The sequence below is a fragment of the Platalea leucorodia genome, assembly GCF_965183815.1.
Source record: "Platalea leucorodia genome assembly, chromosome: 7".
NCBI lineage: Eukaryota > Metazoa > Chordata > Aves > Pelecaniformes > Threskiornithidae > Platalea > Platalea leucorodia.
Genome location: NC_138829.1, coordinates 20,562,004 through 20,581,102, shown reverse-complemented (window position 1 = coordinate 20,581,102; position 19,099 = coordinate 20,562,004). Strand labels below are relative to the sequence as shown.

Sequence of the window (19,099 nt, the reverse complement as noted above, 5' to 3'; positions counted from 1 at the left end):
TTTCACTGGCGTATTTTGTTGCCGTCTCTCTGGAGCAACTGGTTTCACCTATACAAATTGGATACAAAGTGCCACTAAATCCAAACTGTGAGATCTCACATCTGCTGGGGATAGTTGTTCCCCCTCTCTTTTCTTTGCTCTCTCTGGTGTATAGTTGTGCTTTCTGTCTTCTAAAGAATTAACCACTATAAGCATGCAGGTAGGTCCCCACTGTTGCCCCTAGTCTCATATTTTCCAATTTGTTAATTAATACATCATGCAAAGATCCTTTTCTATAACTCTTGAATGCAGCTCTTCATTGTCTTTTTATCATTTTAATTTAAATGCCTTCAGATGTATCCTATATGAAATATTTTACACAAAATTAATGTCTTTCTCTTGCATTGAACTCCTTAGCAAATTAAACAGTTTTGATTTAGTTTTGGTTTTTACTGATACTACCGCATAAAGATAAATCTTCTCTTGTGTCCTCAGTGACTGCATGTCTAACTCTGGTTTTGTCCTAGAACAGAGTAGGAATTTCATAAGGCTGGAATTATGATAGCTTTGGCTCCATATTGCAACTACTGATTTTCTGGCTGTGGGACATATATTTTCCTGGTGCGCTTTTAATGTATAGGATCGTCTCCATACTCAATTCTGAACAATTATTTTGGATAATTTAGCTGTCCCCTGTAAATATACAGCCAAATAATGGATTTGGATCACCTATGTATGACTCTTGTCATCCTTCAAAATGAACTATAACTTAGTTTTATTATGTGAATGGAAGTCTGGCAAAAATTTTCTAAACTGTCTGAGACATTTTAGTACTAGCTCCCGTTCAGATTGATGGGAAATTTCTGCAGTGGCGCTGGTATTCTTATCCTGCATATTTTGCAAGTAGCCTTGGAAATCTAATACATCTCTAAATTTTGTAGCTTTCCATCTGCAGACAAAGCATCTGAGAGAAAAGTTACAACTGAACAGGAGAAGATCACATTGAAGGTAATACATCTATTAGTCATCCAGGTACTCTTACCACACCCTTCACCATCATTTTGGAGTATATACTTCATCTCTGACACAGCAATATACAACTGATTTAAGTTTCATTTTCTTTATTGTTGTGAGATGAATTAGTTCTGTAGAGGAGAGAGAGTTTCAGAAGAATGAGTGGAAACAATAAGAAAAAATATTAAGGCATGTGTAGAGATCTTAGGATATTACAAAATTTTATTTTTTTTTTCCAACAGTTTTTACAAGTGCACACTATCATTTCAATATCTGTTAAGGCCATAAATAATTAGTACATTATTTTTCAGCAGAAGAAGGTACCTCTTTTTCAAGGATTTTTTTTCTTCATTTTTACATTGGATAACATATTCCAGAAAGCCCTCAACAGAAGAATTGGAATCAAGGAGGCTCTTCCTGTGAGGAAGCACCCAAACCAGTGGGTGGTGAAGTTTTCCTTGATACTGTTTGCTTTCTGTCTTGCTGAATGTATCTGGAATGCTGTAATGAAAAATCACACCACTTCAGATTCTGCCAGCTCCTAGTATTTTTTGTCATAGTCACAGAAATGTTTGCATCCATCATTTTGATTTGAATTGCTAAGTGTTTGTGACAGTTGAACTTAGTTTTTCAATTACTTGGTCTTTCAGAAATTGCCTTAGTGTGTGGTGGTTTAAGATTCCTAAATTTTAAAGACGAAATGGAATAGCAGCGTCTTTGGGAGGCAGAGGGAAGCAGGCAAAAGACCTGAAATATTTCTTAAGACTTCAAATCTGAAGTTATTTTGTCTTAATTTGTACTAATATTTGGATGGAAGAGTTTGATCAGAAGTTAGGTTCCTACTTGGTGCTTTGTCTTGTAGCCGCTATATAGACAAGTCCTTAAACAAACAGCCCTGTCAAACGTAAGAGGAGTACTTGAATAACCGTGGGCTTTCTTCCTGAATAAAGGCTACAGGGTCAGACTCTTCCTGTCTCTAGCTTAATAAGTCAAATAATTATGCTTTATTCATTGGAGGAGAGGGCTGAGAGAGAATATGTATTTATAGCTTTACCAAAAATAGAAGAGAGACCACCTGAACTGATCTGCATCTGCAGCTGACCTCATTAAGACAAGGCTAAATGATTATTCAGAAGGCTTCGCTCCAGTTCCATGAAGAACTTCTGATTTCATTTCAAAACTGTTATATCTGACTTTTTCTTTGGCTGTTGTAAAAGTGACAGCAGTAAGTCATGTAGCTTTACAGTGGCCCTTTCAGAGTATTATCATTTAAAATGCAGGTAGTCAGCAACTGACTTTCCATCAGTTTTGTGCAAGCAGCCCAAGAGATGTGATTTAGAGTGCTGGTTCCTGGTTTTGCATGCCAAATATTACTCCTGTTGGTGACATCGACCCCCTCTGGCTTTTAGAGAATTTGTGTTTGATATACTTGTCAGGGGAGAAATGTTCCACATCTCCTATTACCCCTGACTAAAATTTTGGATGTCAAAGCTGATGACCCTTTGCTGCCGCATGTCTCAGTTTACCCAAAGTTTCTCAGAAAAGACACAAAAATTGTAGGGCTGCTTAGTCACAGATAGTTATTACGTTCATTTTAATGGTAAAATATGCTGTGTATTTGCACTGATAATACAGATTTTATCTCTGTGTTGTAGGCTGACGATAGAAGATATACTGTGGATGAGCCTGAGAAAGGAATAGCTGCTTTTCCGTACTCCTTCCTAAGGTACCTGATTTACAGCAGGAAGGAACAGTTGAAGCATTTCTCCTTGCTTTCTATACAGCTGCTCCTTAGGCCATAAGCCTTCGCTACCATTTCTCTTTATAAGTCTCTTCTCACAGGACTTTTGTTTGGTTGGGTTTTTTAGATCAATGGCCTTTCCCAACTTCAAAATTCATTATTTTCTTACGATAAAGTTCCACTGGGAAGCCAATTAAGGAAGAAAGCAAGCTCTGAAATATATGAGTATTTTTGTCAGGAGTGAGAGCGGTGACATGTTAATACAGCTGTTTGTTAGTTTTGTACATCCGAGCATACATCTGAGCTTATAGACTATGTATTTCTTACACAGTACTACAACTAAATAGTGGATTGGTATTCCAGTTGGTATTTCCTTTCAGGAAAAAGGGTCTCCAGACATCCGGCCTTTTGAATCTATGATCTGCAAGAATTGCAGACCAGAGGCATTTCCCACATCTTTTTCTGAAAATGTAACACTGAGATTCAGAATATTGTCTCCAATACATGAACAGTGTTGGAAATCAGGCCAGAACCCAAGGGCTCCCAGCTGATTCTCCTCATTGCTGACCTAAGTATCATTCATGACTTGCTGATTTGCTCTCTGGCCTTTTCATACAAAGGCATTTTTACCTGAGGGAAAAAATTGTACTCTGAGTGAAAAAAGCACTCTTACGGATAGCGGAGGTCTGTATAGCATCTGAAGCAACACAGAGGTCTTCTGAGGTATTAGAGCACTGCATCTAGTGAGGTGTTATAATACTGTTGAACCATAGGCTTTCAGGCTTCAATGTAAGCAGTGGATTTTGCTACTGGAGCAGGGTTTGGGGGTGTTCTGGTGGTCTTTTTTTCCAAGAGGAAATGGGATAATGGCACAGGATGGCTCTAGAAGAAAGTAAGATGCAAGGTAATACAAAGAGTTTTAGCATGTTGCTCTCTTTCTTACCCTCTGGTTTTCTGATTAGAGAGACATCGCTGTATTCTCAGCAGTCTTCAGCAAGGAGGACTATTGAGTCTGAGTAAGTATGCTTAAACCATTTTTCTGCTAGTTTGCGACATTAGACTAGAAACTTCCTCAAAACTGACGAACTTGAAACAGTAAATGAGGACTCAGAGTAAACTGTTGTTCACAATTTACAGTAGAATTGACATGACTATGAATTGTTATATAATACTTAAAAATTTCCATGTGAATCTAAAAATGAAGAAAATTCATTATAACTTCAGAAGAAAGATAGACCTCTCTTCTTGTCCAGTGGCTGTACTTTAAACATTTCCCGTTCTTTTTTGGTCTCTAATCTCTGAAGCAAATGTTGGCAAAATAAAATATCAAGTTGAAGGGCATTCTTACACATTTCTGCTCTGAAATTTGATGAGAATTAGAAGAGGTTTGAGTTATATTCAGAAACCCTGAGAATGCTTTATCATGTGACCTTGGGAAAGTCATTTAATTCTTTGTGCTTTAGAACAGGCTTGTTCTTGCCTAACTTTAAGGGCGTAATATAAATATCAAAAATCAGCTATAGATCTCTTTCTTGACTATAAAGGGAACCAAAATTACATTCTCCAGGCTGGATGACAAATTTTGCATCATGAAAGTCATGCAAGATGTATCTCATTTTTTATTTTCTGTTTATTAAGACTGGAGGATGATTCGATAGAGCTTGATTGGATACTTTGGGATATTTACAAAGATGCTATGAAAGAGAAACAGCACTGAAATCTTTTCTTTGGGGATTTTCTTTCTTGTGGTTTTCCAAACAGAACTCCAAACTTTTGGAGAGTCTCCCATTTAGAGCAATTGGCATCAACAAGGCTTTAAGAGGTATTAAAATAGAGAGAAATTTGATCAAAGAGGTGAAAGCCACATCTCACACTAACAAGGATTTTGTACATCAAAGAGTTGTTGTTTGAAAGGAATGGAGGCTGTCAAATAAGCACTTAGGTTTTTCTGAACTTCCACTGATGACTACCGATTTTCAGCTGCAGTCAGATTCTCTAGGAGCTCCTTTGGAAGCCTTTACTCAGAGCATCAGACTGCAATTTTACACTTTCTTCCCAGTTAGCGCCCCTTTCTTCTTGAGTGCGAAACAGGTTCTGAACACTTTCCAAGATTTGCTGGTTTCCTCACTCGGGATCTCTGTGCTAATTTATACCACAACAGAAAGTTAGCATAAACACGAAGCACCATAGTGACCTTTCTAACAGTCTGATATTTTACACAGGATTTTATATTATTATTCAAATTGAATGAAAGGCTTAGTTTGTCCTGATAGAATTACCCTTTTGAAACATAGCAGCTGGTACCAAGAACTATGCAATCATCCTAATGGCATTTCCCATAAAGATGATTGGACCTACTGCATTGTGTAATATGTGTCTCTATTTTAAAACATTTAACGTTGGGTTTTCTATTCTCCCTGCAGAGAAGAAGAGCTTTTATATTTAGCTTTTATTGAAGATGTAACAAATGAAATTCTTAGCCTTGGGCTATTTTCTAACAGGTAGGTTACGGTTGTTTTCAAATTTGTAATGCTGTGTCAGAAACACATGGACTCTGTAAGAAGGGGAAGTAGTGTTTAGTAATCATTTCTTTACCTTTAAGAATATAGGTACAAAGTTACCCCTTGCTTTTGTTTTGTTTCCTTTTCTTTTTTGCTTTATGTAAGAAAGGGGAACTAGGAAAGACCTGTGGGTCATATACTTTGATCCGCAATCATGAGGTAAAGCCTGTTAGAAACTGACCTGGAACCTTAGGGGGAGTAATGCTAAGAAGAAATCCTTTTACTCTGCAACATCTGTTTTGCTAAATAAACCAAGTTACTGATCTCTCACACAACAGATCCTCCATCTCCCTTCTGTCTTGTCCCTGTTCCAATATGAATTCAGTCTTCAACATGGGTTGTCAGGATTACATACTGTTTCAGATAAGGGTTCACCAGCTGCTAAATCGGAATTTTTTTCAATAATTAAACAATAAGTTGTGATACAATACATGTTTTTAAGTAGTACTCCCAAATTCTTTTCCAAACCAGTTCTTTCTGTTACAGAACTCTCAGTTCTGTTAAAGAACTCTTGGAATTTTAACCCATTTTTGTAATTCCATTTTCAAGGCAGTCTAATTTCAGCATAATATTCTGATCTTCCTATGGATTGATAATGTTCCCAGCTGTTTTGCAACTCTGTGCACTCTCATTTTTTTTCCTCATGTCAAGGCTATCAGTAATAATGTTAAATACACTAAATCAAAAAATTAATCTTTGAGAAATTTCAAGAGCAGTCTCCCTCTGGTTCTTTTTTACAGTAATGTTGTCTTCCCTTAACACCCTTCTTGCACTAACTTCTTTTTTTTTGATAATTTCTCATGTAAGCTAGATTAAATTCGCTTGACCTTCTGGAAATTTGTTCCAGTGACTCTTTACCTTAGCTGTCACAGAACACTTCCTCTGTGCTGAAATGTTTTCTCATCCTGCTTAAGCAATGGACTGCGGAGGTTTGTCTGGATTTTTTTTCTGAAGCTGGATTTTATTCCTTCCCTTTCTTTATACTTGTGTATATCAGCCACTATGGTGCACCTGAGAGATTTTGGATACTTGAGTGTGCCAGCAGAACCACCACTGGATTGTGGTTTCTTCCCCCGCATAGACTCAACAGGCCAAACACACCCAGAGCTGTGCTACAAATCGCCCCATGGTTACCCTCCGCTGCCCAAAGCTGGGTCTGCCTGCTGAGCCCCTGTCCGGTGGGATACCGACGCCAGGTAGCCCTCTTTGTGTCAGAGCCTAATTGAAACAGTCTTAGTGGTCCCGTTCAGCTAAGAAATGAAAAGAAAAAAACTAAGGTCATTAATGTATGTAGATCTGTTAAAAGTTGGTTTTCTTCCTGTGAAATCATTTAATTGTTCATTTGTAGAGTTCTGGAACAACTGTTCGAGTGTCATATACAAGAAAATAAGAACCGTTTGGATGAGGTAGGTGCTGCCCCTATAATATTCTCCCTCTCTGCATATGACTTCAGTGATGTGGAAATGCACTGGTGTATTTGTGGGTAAAGGCGAGCAGAATGCTCAGTGGGGAGCATCCCTCTCCAGAAATGGGATTTGCAGACTCATGGATCACGGTAGATCAGGTGTCGCAGGCACAAAAAAGGGACAGTAGTCACCTCAGTTTGGTGACGCTTGCTGTCTAATTTAGTCACTTGATTGCAAGCAGCCTCCCTTTCCTTGTGTCAGAATTAAGGCCTGGGTTCTGGGCAGATAGGAGCTGTGGGGCTGGAGAAGCGTCACCCCTTTCTTCTTCACCCCCTAGAACAAAATGCGCCGCTTGTTGGATGTTCTGAAAGCAGACCTCGGCTGCAGCCCGGGCAGCGGCGCGGAGCAAATCCACGCAAGCTGGGAAGCCTTGGACTCGCTGGATCTGCAAGAGTTTGATGCAATGGAAGACCTTGAGTTTACCGGTAAAAGTCAGAGACAAAGAAAAGCTACAAAAAGTGACGAATTCTTTAGGGCCATGGACTTATCCTTAAAGGAACCAAACAAATGTGAATCACCAGTATGCAGGGAAAGTTCAAAGGAGACCCAGAGCAAGGATGACTTTTCGGAAGATGTCGCTGAAATAATGGATGCTGGGCCAGAGTCTGATTCTTGTGTGAAATTTGAAGACGACTCAGACACTTCACCCCCATGTGAGGCAACTTTAAACTTGATTACTTGTGACAGTGATTTGGAAGCCAGCAAGGAACTTGATGATCTTGAGGAAAGCTTTGCAGAGGCCCTTCAAATCTCACATGACTATTCATAATAGTAGCCAAAACTTAGCTGTTGAATAGGGATAGGGCTAGTTCTGTGGAGAACTGCCATTTGTTAAACAGTCGTAAGTTATTTGGTTTATTTTCAGTTTATTTCTGTTTAAATACTGCTAAAATCTCTCTAGCAGGATATTGTTAACTGGGCATTAATTAATGTAGACTCTAAAGGGTAAAGTGTCAGTTATACAAAAAATTTTGTATATTTTGTCTATAATTATATAACTCAGAACTAACTTTTGAGATTATTAAAATTAGATGTGTATTTTTAGAAAGCTCTAAGTTATGAAATATTTATTGTTTTTTATTTATAATAAATAAATTCATTGCTAGTGCAGTTGCAGTCCTGCTATAAAGATCCAAGATTTTGTAGTCTGCAAGAATTCAGCTTATCCACATCAAAACATGGTATACTACATACCTACAGAGCAGAGATGAAACTGTTTGTCCATCCTGGAAGAGGGCATTGTTTGGTGTTAAATCTCATTGAGGCACAAAGTTCTTATAATCAACTTTTTTCCTATTACAGTAACTGTAAAACATAAGAAACATACCTCCTCCTTGCGTTACCTGGGGTGAAATAAGGAATGAGTGTGGACAGGCAACTTTCCGAACATAAGAATTTCTTTTGGTGCTGGTGGACGATCATTCCTTCATTGTACTGCCCCAGCTGAGCGATGTGTTGGCGTCTCACAGTTCCAGTCTGTACTATAGTCAGTGGTGCTGCCAGAGTCCCCTTCGCATGGCTGAGGTGCTCAAGAGATTCCTGCCCTCCACTGTTAGGCGGTACCCCTGGCAGCCAGCCAGCATCAATCACATTTCAAATATAGATTAGAAAGCTTTCTGCTAGGGAGGCCAGCATGAGTCTTGGCTTTGTTGTTGCCTCCCCCACTCGCTTGTCTTACCAGTAGGTTTCTGTCAATAAGAAAGTTCTTCCCTTTGTACACAGGCCTTCTTACGCTAAGTTGCAAGGCTTAGGTTTCCTCCACTGGTTGGTCTGACCGTGAACATAATTGTCTTATTCCTTGTACCAACAGGTACAAGGAGCCATTTTGGAGTATTAGCTGCTCTCCGTCTTTCCCTAACCCGCCAGCTTTCTCACCTGAAAAGGACATTATCTCTAGCTACTGCATATGGCAGCTCTTGAGCTGTTTAATCCTAGTTGTCCGTGATTCAGCTGATATTTGTGGAAAGTGAAGACTGCAACAATTTTCAAGCTGCACAACACAAAAATAAATGGTTCGATTTCGTGCATTAATGACAACCTTGGCATAGCATTCTGCATCAAGCTTTGGTTTTGAAAAAAGATTGAGCTGGGTACTGATTCATTAGTAGGACTGTCTAGTAGAAGACACGTCAGGCATCTTGTACAGCAAATGGAGAAGAGGTGGTCTATGTTATGATTGAAGTTTAAATTGAAGTTAGCGCACGCATTGCACAAAATCAGCCCAAATTTCTTTGTCTAACCAGAGTACAGCTATTACCTGGCATTCGCGTTACTGTGGGATGAGCTCACCAGGTTCTGAGGAAACGTGGGGAAGTTACGTTGTCTTGCTGTAGGTGAGGAATTACAAGAAGCCTTAGGAACCGGATAAAGCCTGTCCCCAAATACCTCTTAGCGTTGGTCTTTATCTGCTTCCTTCAAGGACAAACCCGAGTGGTTACAGTTCATACGTACAACTGCTACCACCTCCCTCCCCTGTGGCTCATGAGTGTCTACCAAAGACTATTGATTCTGTAAGCTAGATGACCAATTGCAGCTATAAGTAGCTCCAAGAGGCATAGACCACAGCTTCGCTTGTGAGAACTTTGGGGGAGCAGGGGGGAGAAATCTCAAAAAAACCCCAGAGAAAGCCAATCAAAGAAAGGCAACATTTCTGGCACAGTCGTCAGCATGGCAGCGCAGAACATAATTCCCCAAAAAAAGCAAAAGGCACTTTCCTGGCTGCCTTGGCCACAGTAATAAATTACACTTGTTGACAATGACAGCAGGCTAGGGTTTATTTTAGCCACGTACATGCGGCTGTGCAGATGGGCGCTAGCCTTTCATCTGCCGCGCTCAGCTGGCTGGCTTGTAAGTCTGGCCGGCAGCTTGAGTGCTCTGGCTCACTGAACAGTAGGTAAGGTAACGCGAGGATTTTGCATCCCTCCAGCAGAGCTTGTCTTGTTGAAAAGACACAGCCACAGGGCTGAGTCAGTACAGCGCAGGGGTGGTTTGGGCTCGATCCCAAGTGATCAAAGCCCTTCTCCCATCCCCAAGGAAACTCCCTCTCTATTCCTTACCCCACAGCTGAAGGGCAGGATGCACCTAGGGAACTACTGCTTCTACTGTGTGAACAATTTTAACAGAGAGACTGGTTAGAAAACTGGTTAGACATATCCAAGTATAAAGTCTCTTTGCTCCTCAGCCAGGAGTTCACCCACTCTTGGGGCCTCCCTTCTGAGTTCTCCAATCTTGGTCAATACTGGAATTCAGGTTTTTTTCCCCGCCTCTCACTACGCTGTATAACTCACACATCAAAAAAGATCACTCAGCAAACTTTGGCTTGTGGTCAACATGAGTTTGATTAAAGATTAGTAAGAATTTCACATTTAAATTCCACAAATAATGGAAAAAACTGAACACCACGGCAGTGAAAGCGGCCATGACATCACCTCACAGAAAGGTGCAAATAATGACACACTCATTTCCTGCAGTGTGAGCAGAACAAAAATAAACAAAACCAGTTCCTTGACCATATATCCTGGCAATGAGCAGTCTGAACATCAATGACATTTTTTTTCTGGGTAGAAAGAACTTAAAAGAGTAAATAAATTCATTAAAACAGACCTTTCACAAAGAAAGCATCTGTCTACCTAAACCATAACTGTGAACATTTCTTGGATCCAGAGTGAAATCTCTGGTGAAGAACCCGCAGATCGCGCACTCCAGTGTCGTAGCAGCTGGAGCAGTCAGCCCAGTCCAAGGAACTGGTTTCTCATTGTACAGCGACTCCCACCAGATAGTGGGGAAAAAACATTCTAGGTAAATGTTATCTGTATAAAAATCAATTTGTTTATCATCTACAGATCCAAAAGCAAATTCAGGCTATCCAGGGCTTAAAACTTTCTCCCTTTTATTCACATTTACTTTAAGGTGGTGCTTCAAACATAAGTAAGTTGTTTATACAGCTTGATATGCAAGCCTGACCCACATCACTGATAAAGTTAATCAATACTGCATGCTTTATTTTTTTTTCTGAGGTTTTTTTTTTTTTTTTGTCTCATCACCTTTTACTTGGTGATACACGCAGTTCTTGGCACAAGCAATAGCAGAACAAGGTAGTCATGGCACCATTGCAAATCTGAATGCTTCAGAAGTAACACGCTTAGGAGCAGCCGGCAGCTGTGATCTGCAATGTAAAGACTTACTTCTGCCCAGATTTATGTGGGCGATGAGCACACGCATAACGGCATCAATGTTTACTTCAACTGGACAAAATCTCGCTATTGTTACTTCACTCTCTAACAAACCGGTCTCTTATCTTTAAAGCCTACAGTTTTGTCATCACTGCTCTTGTTTTCAAAGGTAGGATTCTGTTTATTTACAAAGCAAAGTGGGGCTTTTGGTCATTTGAAGTAAAGATTAATGCGATGAAAGAAAAAGGTGCTTAGATGTCTTAGGGCTGACCAGAAAACAAAAACCTGCAAGCAAAACCCAAGCTCTCATTTTATCCCTGATCGACCCCGTGTCTAAGACACCTACACATTTTTCATTTAGGCTTAGCTGCAGAATGACTCTGGGGTCCTTTTTCTCTGCATTTCTGTACATTTTTACATCATTTATAGCTGTGCAACAGTAGTTGTAGAATGATGCAGCTCAACTGATGATAACATTTCATAATTCAAGTACAAATGGCTCCATCAGGCAGTGGGGAAAGAAGGGCTACATTTTCCTCTTGAATGATCCGTGCAAGGAGTATGAACAAGAGTACTGGAGCATCAGCATAAATAAAAATTAGGTCCAGGAGTTTCGTTCGTAGCACCTAATGCAGGCTGTTTCAGTGCAGCGGCAGCACAGCTTCTAACCAACGAGACGCCCCCAGCACCCTTCAGGGCACTGCTGCTGTTCCTCTGCCTGAGCACCAGGGCAGGGCAGCAGCGGTCCCAGGCCACAGCCGGGGGGACGGAGAAAGAGCAATGGAAAACGAATGTTAAAGGGTATGTAGGAAGAAAGGAAAGAGGAAAGGGAAATTGTTATTTATTCCATCTTTGAAAAAATGGTGAGACCTGTTATCAGGTAGAACACGGGTGCAGAGTAGAAATTTAGATGCCACTTGTTAACTTGTCTTCAAACATGTTTTAGAGCTCCCTCATTTTTCCACCTCTGTGTCTTAGCACTTGTATTTGAGTATTTGAGACCTAAAAATTAATGACAAAGGGAAAAAACACAAAATTGTAACTCAGGGTGTACTTTAGGGAGCTATAGGAAACTCCAGCACCCCACTTCAGTTTTTGACCACCCAAGGCAGGAGCATATGCTGATAAGCAAGTGCAGGGCCCTGCAGCTGCGTGATGTCTCCAGAGCCACCAAACCTCTCCCTCTGGCACTTCCCAGGCACTTAACCTGCTGTTCCCAGGAGCTGACACCTGGTGTGTACACAGATGACAAGGAACAGAACAGCAACCAGTGATTTTAATAAAAACAGTTTCTCACTCTCCGAAGCAACCGAACCAGATACTCACAAGCAGTCCAGTCTTCCTGTTCCCTGTATCAATAGGGAAATCCGCTTCATTCAGAAACAACCATCTTCACTTTCTATTCCAAGTAGCAAAGCAAGTGATACGCAAACAGGTGAGTGGTAAATTAATCTGCCACACCAGCCGTTGCACCAGCGTGGGTCACAACCAGTCAAGGGATCCAGTTTCAAAGCCTGTTGCGGGTCGTGGGCCAGCGGAAGCTGAGCATGTCGCAGGGATAAAGCATCGCTGGGAAGGGAAAGAAGAATCAGCAGTTATCACTGGCATGACAAATCATCAGTTGAGCTGCAGAGCACCTGTAGCTCATCTCCATCTCAGCCACCTTAAAGGCAACCTCAGGAGGGCTCCAGGATGTCAGGCAGTCCATGAGTAGCAACAAGAAGAGTTAATTCAAGTGAAGGGAACCCAAACTAAGAATGCAGTGTCTACTGTGCACGGGACTTTCTGTTCTCTGTAGAGAGCCTCCAGAGCAGCTGGGCTCTCTCTCTTCAGGCCTCCTAGAGGGACTGATCCTTTTAGCTCACCCACTGAGCTAATTTCAGCAGACAGCAAAGAGCAGGAGGTGTGCCTGACACCCAGGTGGCACCACACAAAAGTTACATTTGCATTCATCTTTTAAACTGTGAGACTGGCCCGCAATAGGTGTGGGCGCTCAACCCAGCACCACGTTTCAGGCTGGAGGAATGCCGGAGGCGCCCAACACCCATCCGCGCTGGGCACGGGCTGCTGCTGCGCCCTCGCTGCTCCTGTAGCTCACAGGCTTCGGCACACACAGTCTGCCCTGCAGTCCTTCCAGCCCTACCGCATCGGGGGGATGAAGTTAGACCTTGAGAAGGGCAAGTAAAGGCTACACAAATGGAGTAGGGAGGCATATGAAACTTGAGAGAGAGAAACTCGAACACAGCCTCCGCCTGGCAGGCCGCAGAGCTATGCTGTCCCATTTTCATAGAGGACAGGCAGCGTGATCTGTAGCACGAGGTGCAGAGCTCTCTGCAGTTATGCCAAGAATTCAGCAAGCCCGCAGGACTCCCCTTACAGTATCTGCGCGAGGGCTGCAGCATGCCTTACATCTCGCAGCAGCCAGAGCCCGATTCCAGAAGATGAGTAACAGAACTATGAGGTGACCCCAGCTCTTCCCAGCTATCTGTTTCACTCACAAGCATGCTCACATGCCAAATAAGAAGTGAAGCAACGTGTCAAAGGCCATCAGCTCTCCTGTCAGCCTGAGAATTCCTCGCAGGACCTCAGAGGTGTAGCCTCTCCAACCAGAAATTCAGCTCAGAGGCATTTGGCACCCTGCTTTTTCCCGACATTTGACACAAGCAAGACCAGAGATGATACAGATAGCATAGGTTTGGGAGCTGGCTATGAGGCTTCCCAAATGCTGGGCACAACCATCTCAGATAACAGTGGATTGTGAGAGAAAGATAGAAGAGCTCCTCGAGCTCTCATCCTGGTTTCCCTTTCCCCAGAAACAAGCTTGCATGATGCGTCCTCCCCTCCCACCGTGAGAGTCTTAAGCCTCACACGGGGGCTTTCAGCTTAAACGCAAGTCTTTCAAAGGCCTTCACTGTAGCTTTCCATAGCATGTGTTTCTTCCATGGCTGTTCCTCAATATCTGAACTGCTTAGAATCATAGAATCATAGAATCATTAAGGTTGGAAAAGACCCTGAAGATCATCGAGTCCTCTGTTCCGTTCACTTCATGGTGCAATCAGATCTCCACAAAGGGTTCTTGCGCACATCTCCACAACCAGCTCCTTGTTGTCCATCGCTTTACCCGAAGAAGCAACGGCCAGGAGAGAGCCCAGCCCTGCCGTAAAGCACCCATGCTGCAGCCTCGGCCATGCTCTGGTTACAAAGCCAGGTGAGCACGGGGACAGGCCAGCTCACGGCCAAAGTCAGCTTCACAGGTATCAGGACAATTCAGCCTGTAGCATTAGTGCAGTATTTCCAGTTTCTTTCAACAGAGAATGTAAATTAGCCTCAGTTCTGCTTATTTGTCATTATTTAAATACCAGTATTGTGCAGAGGGATAAGGCTGACCTTTTGTCCTGAAAACAGGCTCAAATGGAGCAATTCATTTCCACCTTGATGGCAGAAATGCACTGGAAGTGCTAAACTCACCTTGGCAGCCCTCCTAACCAACACCATGGCACTAAGGACGAATTTTGCTCTGACTGCAGGGAGTGCATACACTCAGCAATGGTCCTTATTTTAGGTAGACTGTGTTTTTCACAGTGCATTAAAGCTACTGCATCCAATACCTGTCGTTTGGTTTCCTATTGTTCTTCTGATTGAGGTGGCTGTGGAACAGCTCCTTCTGCCCTTTAAAACCTAAGAGGAACTTGGGGAAAAAACAAATCCTTCATCAGCCATCTACGTTTGTTTCTATTTTTGGTGAACAATTGCACTTTCCTCTTCTTTCCTAATTACATTTTGATCCTGCCTACTAACATAATGCAGTGTTTCCCCTCTCGTACAGAAGGAGAAAACAGACGTCCTCGTTTGGACAGGGCACTGCTACAGGAACCCGTGCACTCTAGCAAGAGTCAGAGTGCATCTACAGAAAGCGGTAGGGATCATTTTCAGGTAAGGCTGAGCGAGCCATCCGCCAGGACAGAGGAAGACAGACTCACCTACCAGCACCCTGGAAGGAACAAGTCCTTGGGCCCAGCGTCCCGGGGGATATTTCACCGTAACAAGTGGGATCAGCAGGCCAGCTGTCTCAGACTGGCTGAGCCATTGTGTTGCATGTGATTTGCTCCTTAATCCTTCTGGAGCTGCTGTCAGGAACTGAATCAAACCCCGAGTTTTGACAGCCTTCATTCTTGTCTATATACTTCTCTTTTACAGGCCAGAAGTCACCTCCAAAGAAAATTATTGGAGATTTACTGATTATCATAGCCGGCCTACCTCTGCAAGATAGCTTTCAGGACAACAAGAATCAGGAAATAATGTCATATTTTTAGTGTGTCACTGAAAGGATGGCTTAAACAGGAAAATTGAGGCAGTACAATTCCCTAAGATTTATAGTTTCAAATTAAATTGCTTCTCCTAATTCAGGGAGAGAAGTAAACATTCGGTGACTGATGGAATTTAAAGCGATGGAGACCTACAGCTCCTGGTCTTAAGGAGACAACTCAAATTTTTGAAACACAGAGTGAGCACTTCTTGCTATTTCTGGAGGCTTGGAGACAGTCACTTCAGAAAAAATGAATTTATTTCTATACTGCTCTGTTGCAGGAAACTCAATAAACCTTGATAAATCTGCTAAAATATCTTCCAGATTATCAAACTAAAACCAAACCATCTTCTAATTTCCTGAAGCCTTTTGCTAAAGATTTTGTCAATGGAAAGACATTTTCAGCTTCAATCAGTCATGAATAGCACAGCATGCAGACAGAAGAAATCAGATACACACATGCACACACAAAGTATGCAGTTCCTTCAAATCACTGATTATCAGTATTAGCCAGGCTTGACAGGGGCTTTCTTCATAGGTACTTAACACCAGTGAAAATTCTTCATTTGCCTCTGGGTATGGTAATTCGGGGTCTGTTCGTGGAAGGATTTTATGTCCTTCTAAATTTACGTAAGGCACGTGATCATCATTTTAGAAATGGCTAACAATAATAAGAATAATCTGAACCTCATCTGCAAGCCCTCCAAGTCTTTTCTTGTTGTTTTGTTTATTACAGCAGATAGATATCTTAAATCCATAGAATAAGTAGGGCAGCAAATAGTACTGGTTTGGTATGTTGGGGATGGCAGATGTTTGGTTTAAACTTAGGTGTCTGTCTGAAAGATTGTCATGCAGATCAGTTTGGGAGATGTGGTGATTGATCAGAAACGGGATAGAATTTTTCTAAGCTCTACCCCTTCTAGCTCCCACATCTATGTTGTGCCGTTCTGCAAGTGGAGAGCCCAAGAACATGCATGTGCCCTGAAGTCCTTGCTTCAGAAAAGCTCCCGAAGAATGGCATGAAGTCAAACGTTACAAAGTCTTCAACCCTGTGCACCTCTGAAAGATAAAGAAGTTTTGTGGTAAAACAGTCCCAGGCTTGCCCATATCCTACTTAGACTTGTTTTTTCTTTGAATTAATGAAGCTAGTTTAAAGCAATTTTAATAGTAACAGAACCAGCTTTTAAATATCAGAACCACCATTTCCCGAAGCACTATGTTCCACTGGAGCCACAGAACTGCAATCGCTCAAACACAAGTGCTGATGGCAGCTGGTCCAACGTGCCCAAGAGCCAGACTGAGCCAATGGGATATACAGCGATACAAACCAGCTCGCTCAGTTCAGCACTGATGGGCATTCACCTAGCCCTCACTCAGCTCCAACTCTCCTGCAACACCATTCTCCTGTCAGTACCTGTGTAAGTGGCATTCCCATCACGCTCACAAATTGTGATCATCCACAAGTAGGTCTCAGGCTGCAGGAGGTAAACGGGCAACGTTTCTGTGGCACTGGACAGCTTCTGTCTTCACGCAGAGTCCAGCCTTCCAGGGGATGCTCATAAAAACAGTGGAGAGAGAGAACACACATTTATATGCTGTCACTGATCCCTCAGGAAAAAGGAATGGGTGTAAAAAACCAAACAAACAAACAAACAAACAAAAAACCCAAAACAACAAAAAAAACATCAGATCCTAAACAGAGCAAGTGTCACATGTAAAACTTCCAGCTAGGTACCTAGCATTGCCAAGTGTCATGTAACCTTCATCTATCCACAGCCATTCCAGATTGAAACAACCCTAACAGCTGAACGAGGGCTACTTCAGTTCCCCTCCTCAAGGCACGAGGCTAGGAACCTCTCTCATCAGCTCCTCTAAGTTTCTCTTGTACCAATAACAGCGACAGTTTAAAGCAATTTGGATTTAGGGGAAATTTAGGTTTCTGAAGAGACCTTTGCCTCAGGTCTAAAATCAGTATAAATAATAAGTCTGATCAGAACTGCTGGGTGTTTTTGCCATGCGCTTAGGACCCCAAGAAGTCACATTGCCCTCTTCTGATTTTGAATCCATGTCAAATCGGAGAGCTTTGCCCGCACTGAACATCGCACAGGACATTCCCCAGGATCTGGGAACTGATCAGACAAGTACATAGATAGCTGGTATATTACTGTCTTACCTTACGTTGATGAATGCCACCAAATTGAGTATACTTAGAAGACAAATTTTAGTTAAAAGCCCGGTCGTTTCAGATATAGTTAAGTAGGCAGCACACTAGGCATGTAGCAAAGACAAGAAATTGCAACTTTTGCAACAATTGTGAAATTGCAAAGTCCAGCGTGCAACTCATTTATCGTGACATGATGAGGTCTTGTGCTGCACCAGGTGTTATACAGCAAGCCTGATGCACCACCTCCCTTTTTGACTAAATGTCAACTATAAAATGAAGAAAAACTTCAGTGTTAAGTTATTGGTAGCAGCTCCAATGATAGTAAGTAACTACACAATCAACTGTTTCCTCTCACATGATTCTGGAAAGGGTTTTTCAGCTTTCATAACCTTTTTATCCCTCCTCCACTTAAAGGTTACAGGGAAATTGAATGTTCAATACTAAAAATAGCTTTAGAAAATGCAAAACATTATAAACAATAATGACAGGGCAGCAGGCACAAGACTCTACTGCCACAAAGATGACAGCTATTAGTATTTGACAGTACAAGTTTTACATTTGTACTGAGATGCAGGACAGTACTTGCAGCGCTTTAGAAGAGGGATAGCACCTTTGCATACAGAAGGTAAAGTCCCAGCCTAGGACTACACATGAAACAACAGAACAATAAAAACCCATAGTTGCATCAAATATTTATTTCCATGGCAAAAATAGACTATAATATATTCATTTCACATATATTACATTCAGTAATACAAGGTTTTCTGTCTATGAAACACAATTTGTACATTGTTTTACAAACCAATTTCAGTTTTACAAGAATTAAAGCTGTTTTGATTATACATTTTTACAGTATTGGTGGCAAGACAGCAAAAATAGACATGTTAACAACTAGCTTAGTACTAGAAAATAATACTTCATGTTTGCTACTGTTTAAACAAAGTCCCATTTAAATCCTTGCATACTGGCTCAAATGAAAATGGAAGAAAATGGAGCCAGACCCTGCATTCCTCTGACATTAAGGACTCAGTCCTACAAAACTGCTGAAAGGGCTTCAAACACCCATTTGCTTTAACTGAATGAAGAGGTTTCAGCGACGTGCAGAAGCGTACGTACTGATTCGCCAGGTCAAGCTTCTAAAATTTCCATCCAAGTCCCCCTCGATCAGCCATAAAGAGGGCAGATACCTTGAGTATTTCAAAGCGATTTAAGCAAGTATCTTTGTAAAGAGCATATACACCTTGTCCGTCAGAATTATCCAGGATTAGCAAGGTGACAGACTGGAGGATTTTACATGGTTTTTCCCCATCAAGTTTCTTACCTTTCTAAAAATTAATGGCATTTGCAAAGTCTTTAAAGTATTTTAAAAGTCTCCTAATTTTACCTAAATATTTCCAAATGGAAAAACAGCATTTACATTCCCTTTATAAAAGTTAGGCACCTTCTGAAACTGTGCTCATAAAATTAATAATTTGGTAGTTTTGATTGCCGCATATCTGAATGAAAATAATGTTACGGTATCTACAGACTTGCTCTCTAACTTGCCACAGGCTGGATGTGTTATAAACTCTATTCATTAGATTCTTTGCATTTGATTTCTATCTTCTTTCCCTAATTAGAGCTGAAGAATAGACTTCTAAAGAACAAATACACCGGAGGTTACTCTTCACCACTGAACGCAGCATGATGTGGAAAA

At 41.5% G+C, this 19,099-nt stretch overlaps 1 protein-coding gene across 1 annotated transcript in view; it reads left to right on the top strand.

The window, feature by feature from the left end:
- The window catches only part of SPATA7 (spermatogenesis associated 7), a gene marked incomplete at both ends in the record, with an annotated part of 45,022 nt that extends 37,492 nt beyond the window's left edge, over nucleotides 1–7,530 (top strand). The window contains 6 exons of the mRNA XM_082318859.1: nucleotides 921–987; nucleotides 2,649–2,719; nucleotides 3,697–3,750; nucleotides 5,158–5,235; nucleotides 6,644–6,701; nucleotides 7,039–7,530. Coding sequence (XP_082174985.1) covers nucleotides 921–987; nucleotides 2,649–2,719; nucleotides 3,697–3,750; nucleotides 5,158–5,235; nucleotides 6,644–6,701; nucleotides 7,039–7,530 — 820 coding nt within the window. The remainder of the gene's footprint in view (nucleotides 1–920; nucleotides 988–2,648; nucleotides 2,720–3,696; nucleotides 3,751–5,157; nucleotides 5,236–6,643; nucleotides 6,702–7,038) is intronic.
- Between the last annotated feature and the right edge of the window lie 11,569 nt (nucleotides 7,531–19,099).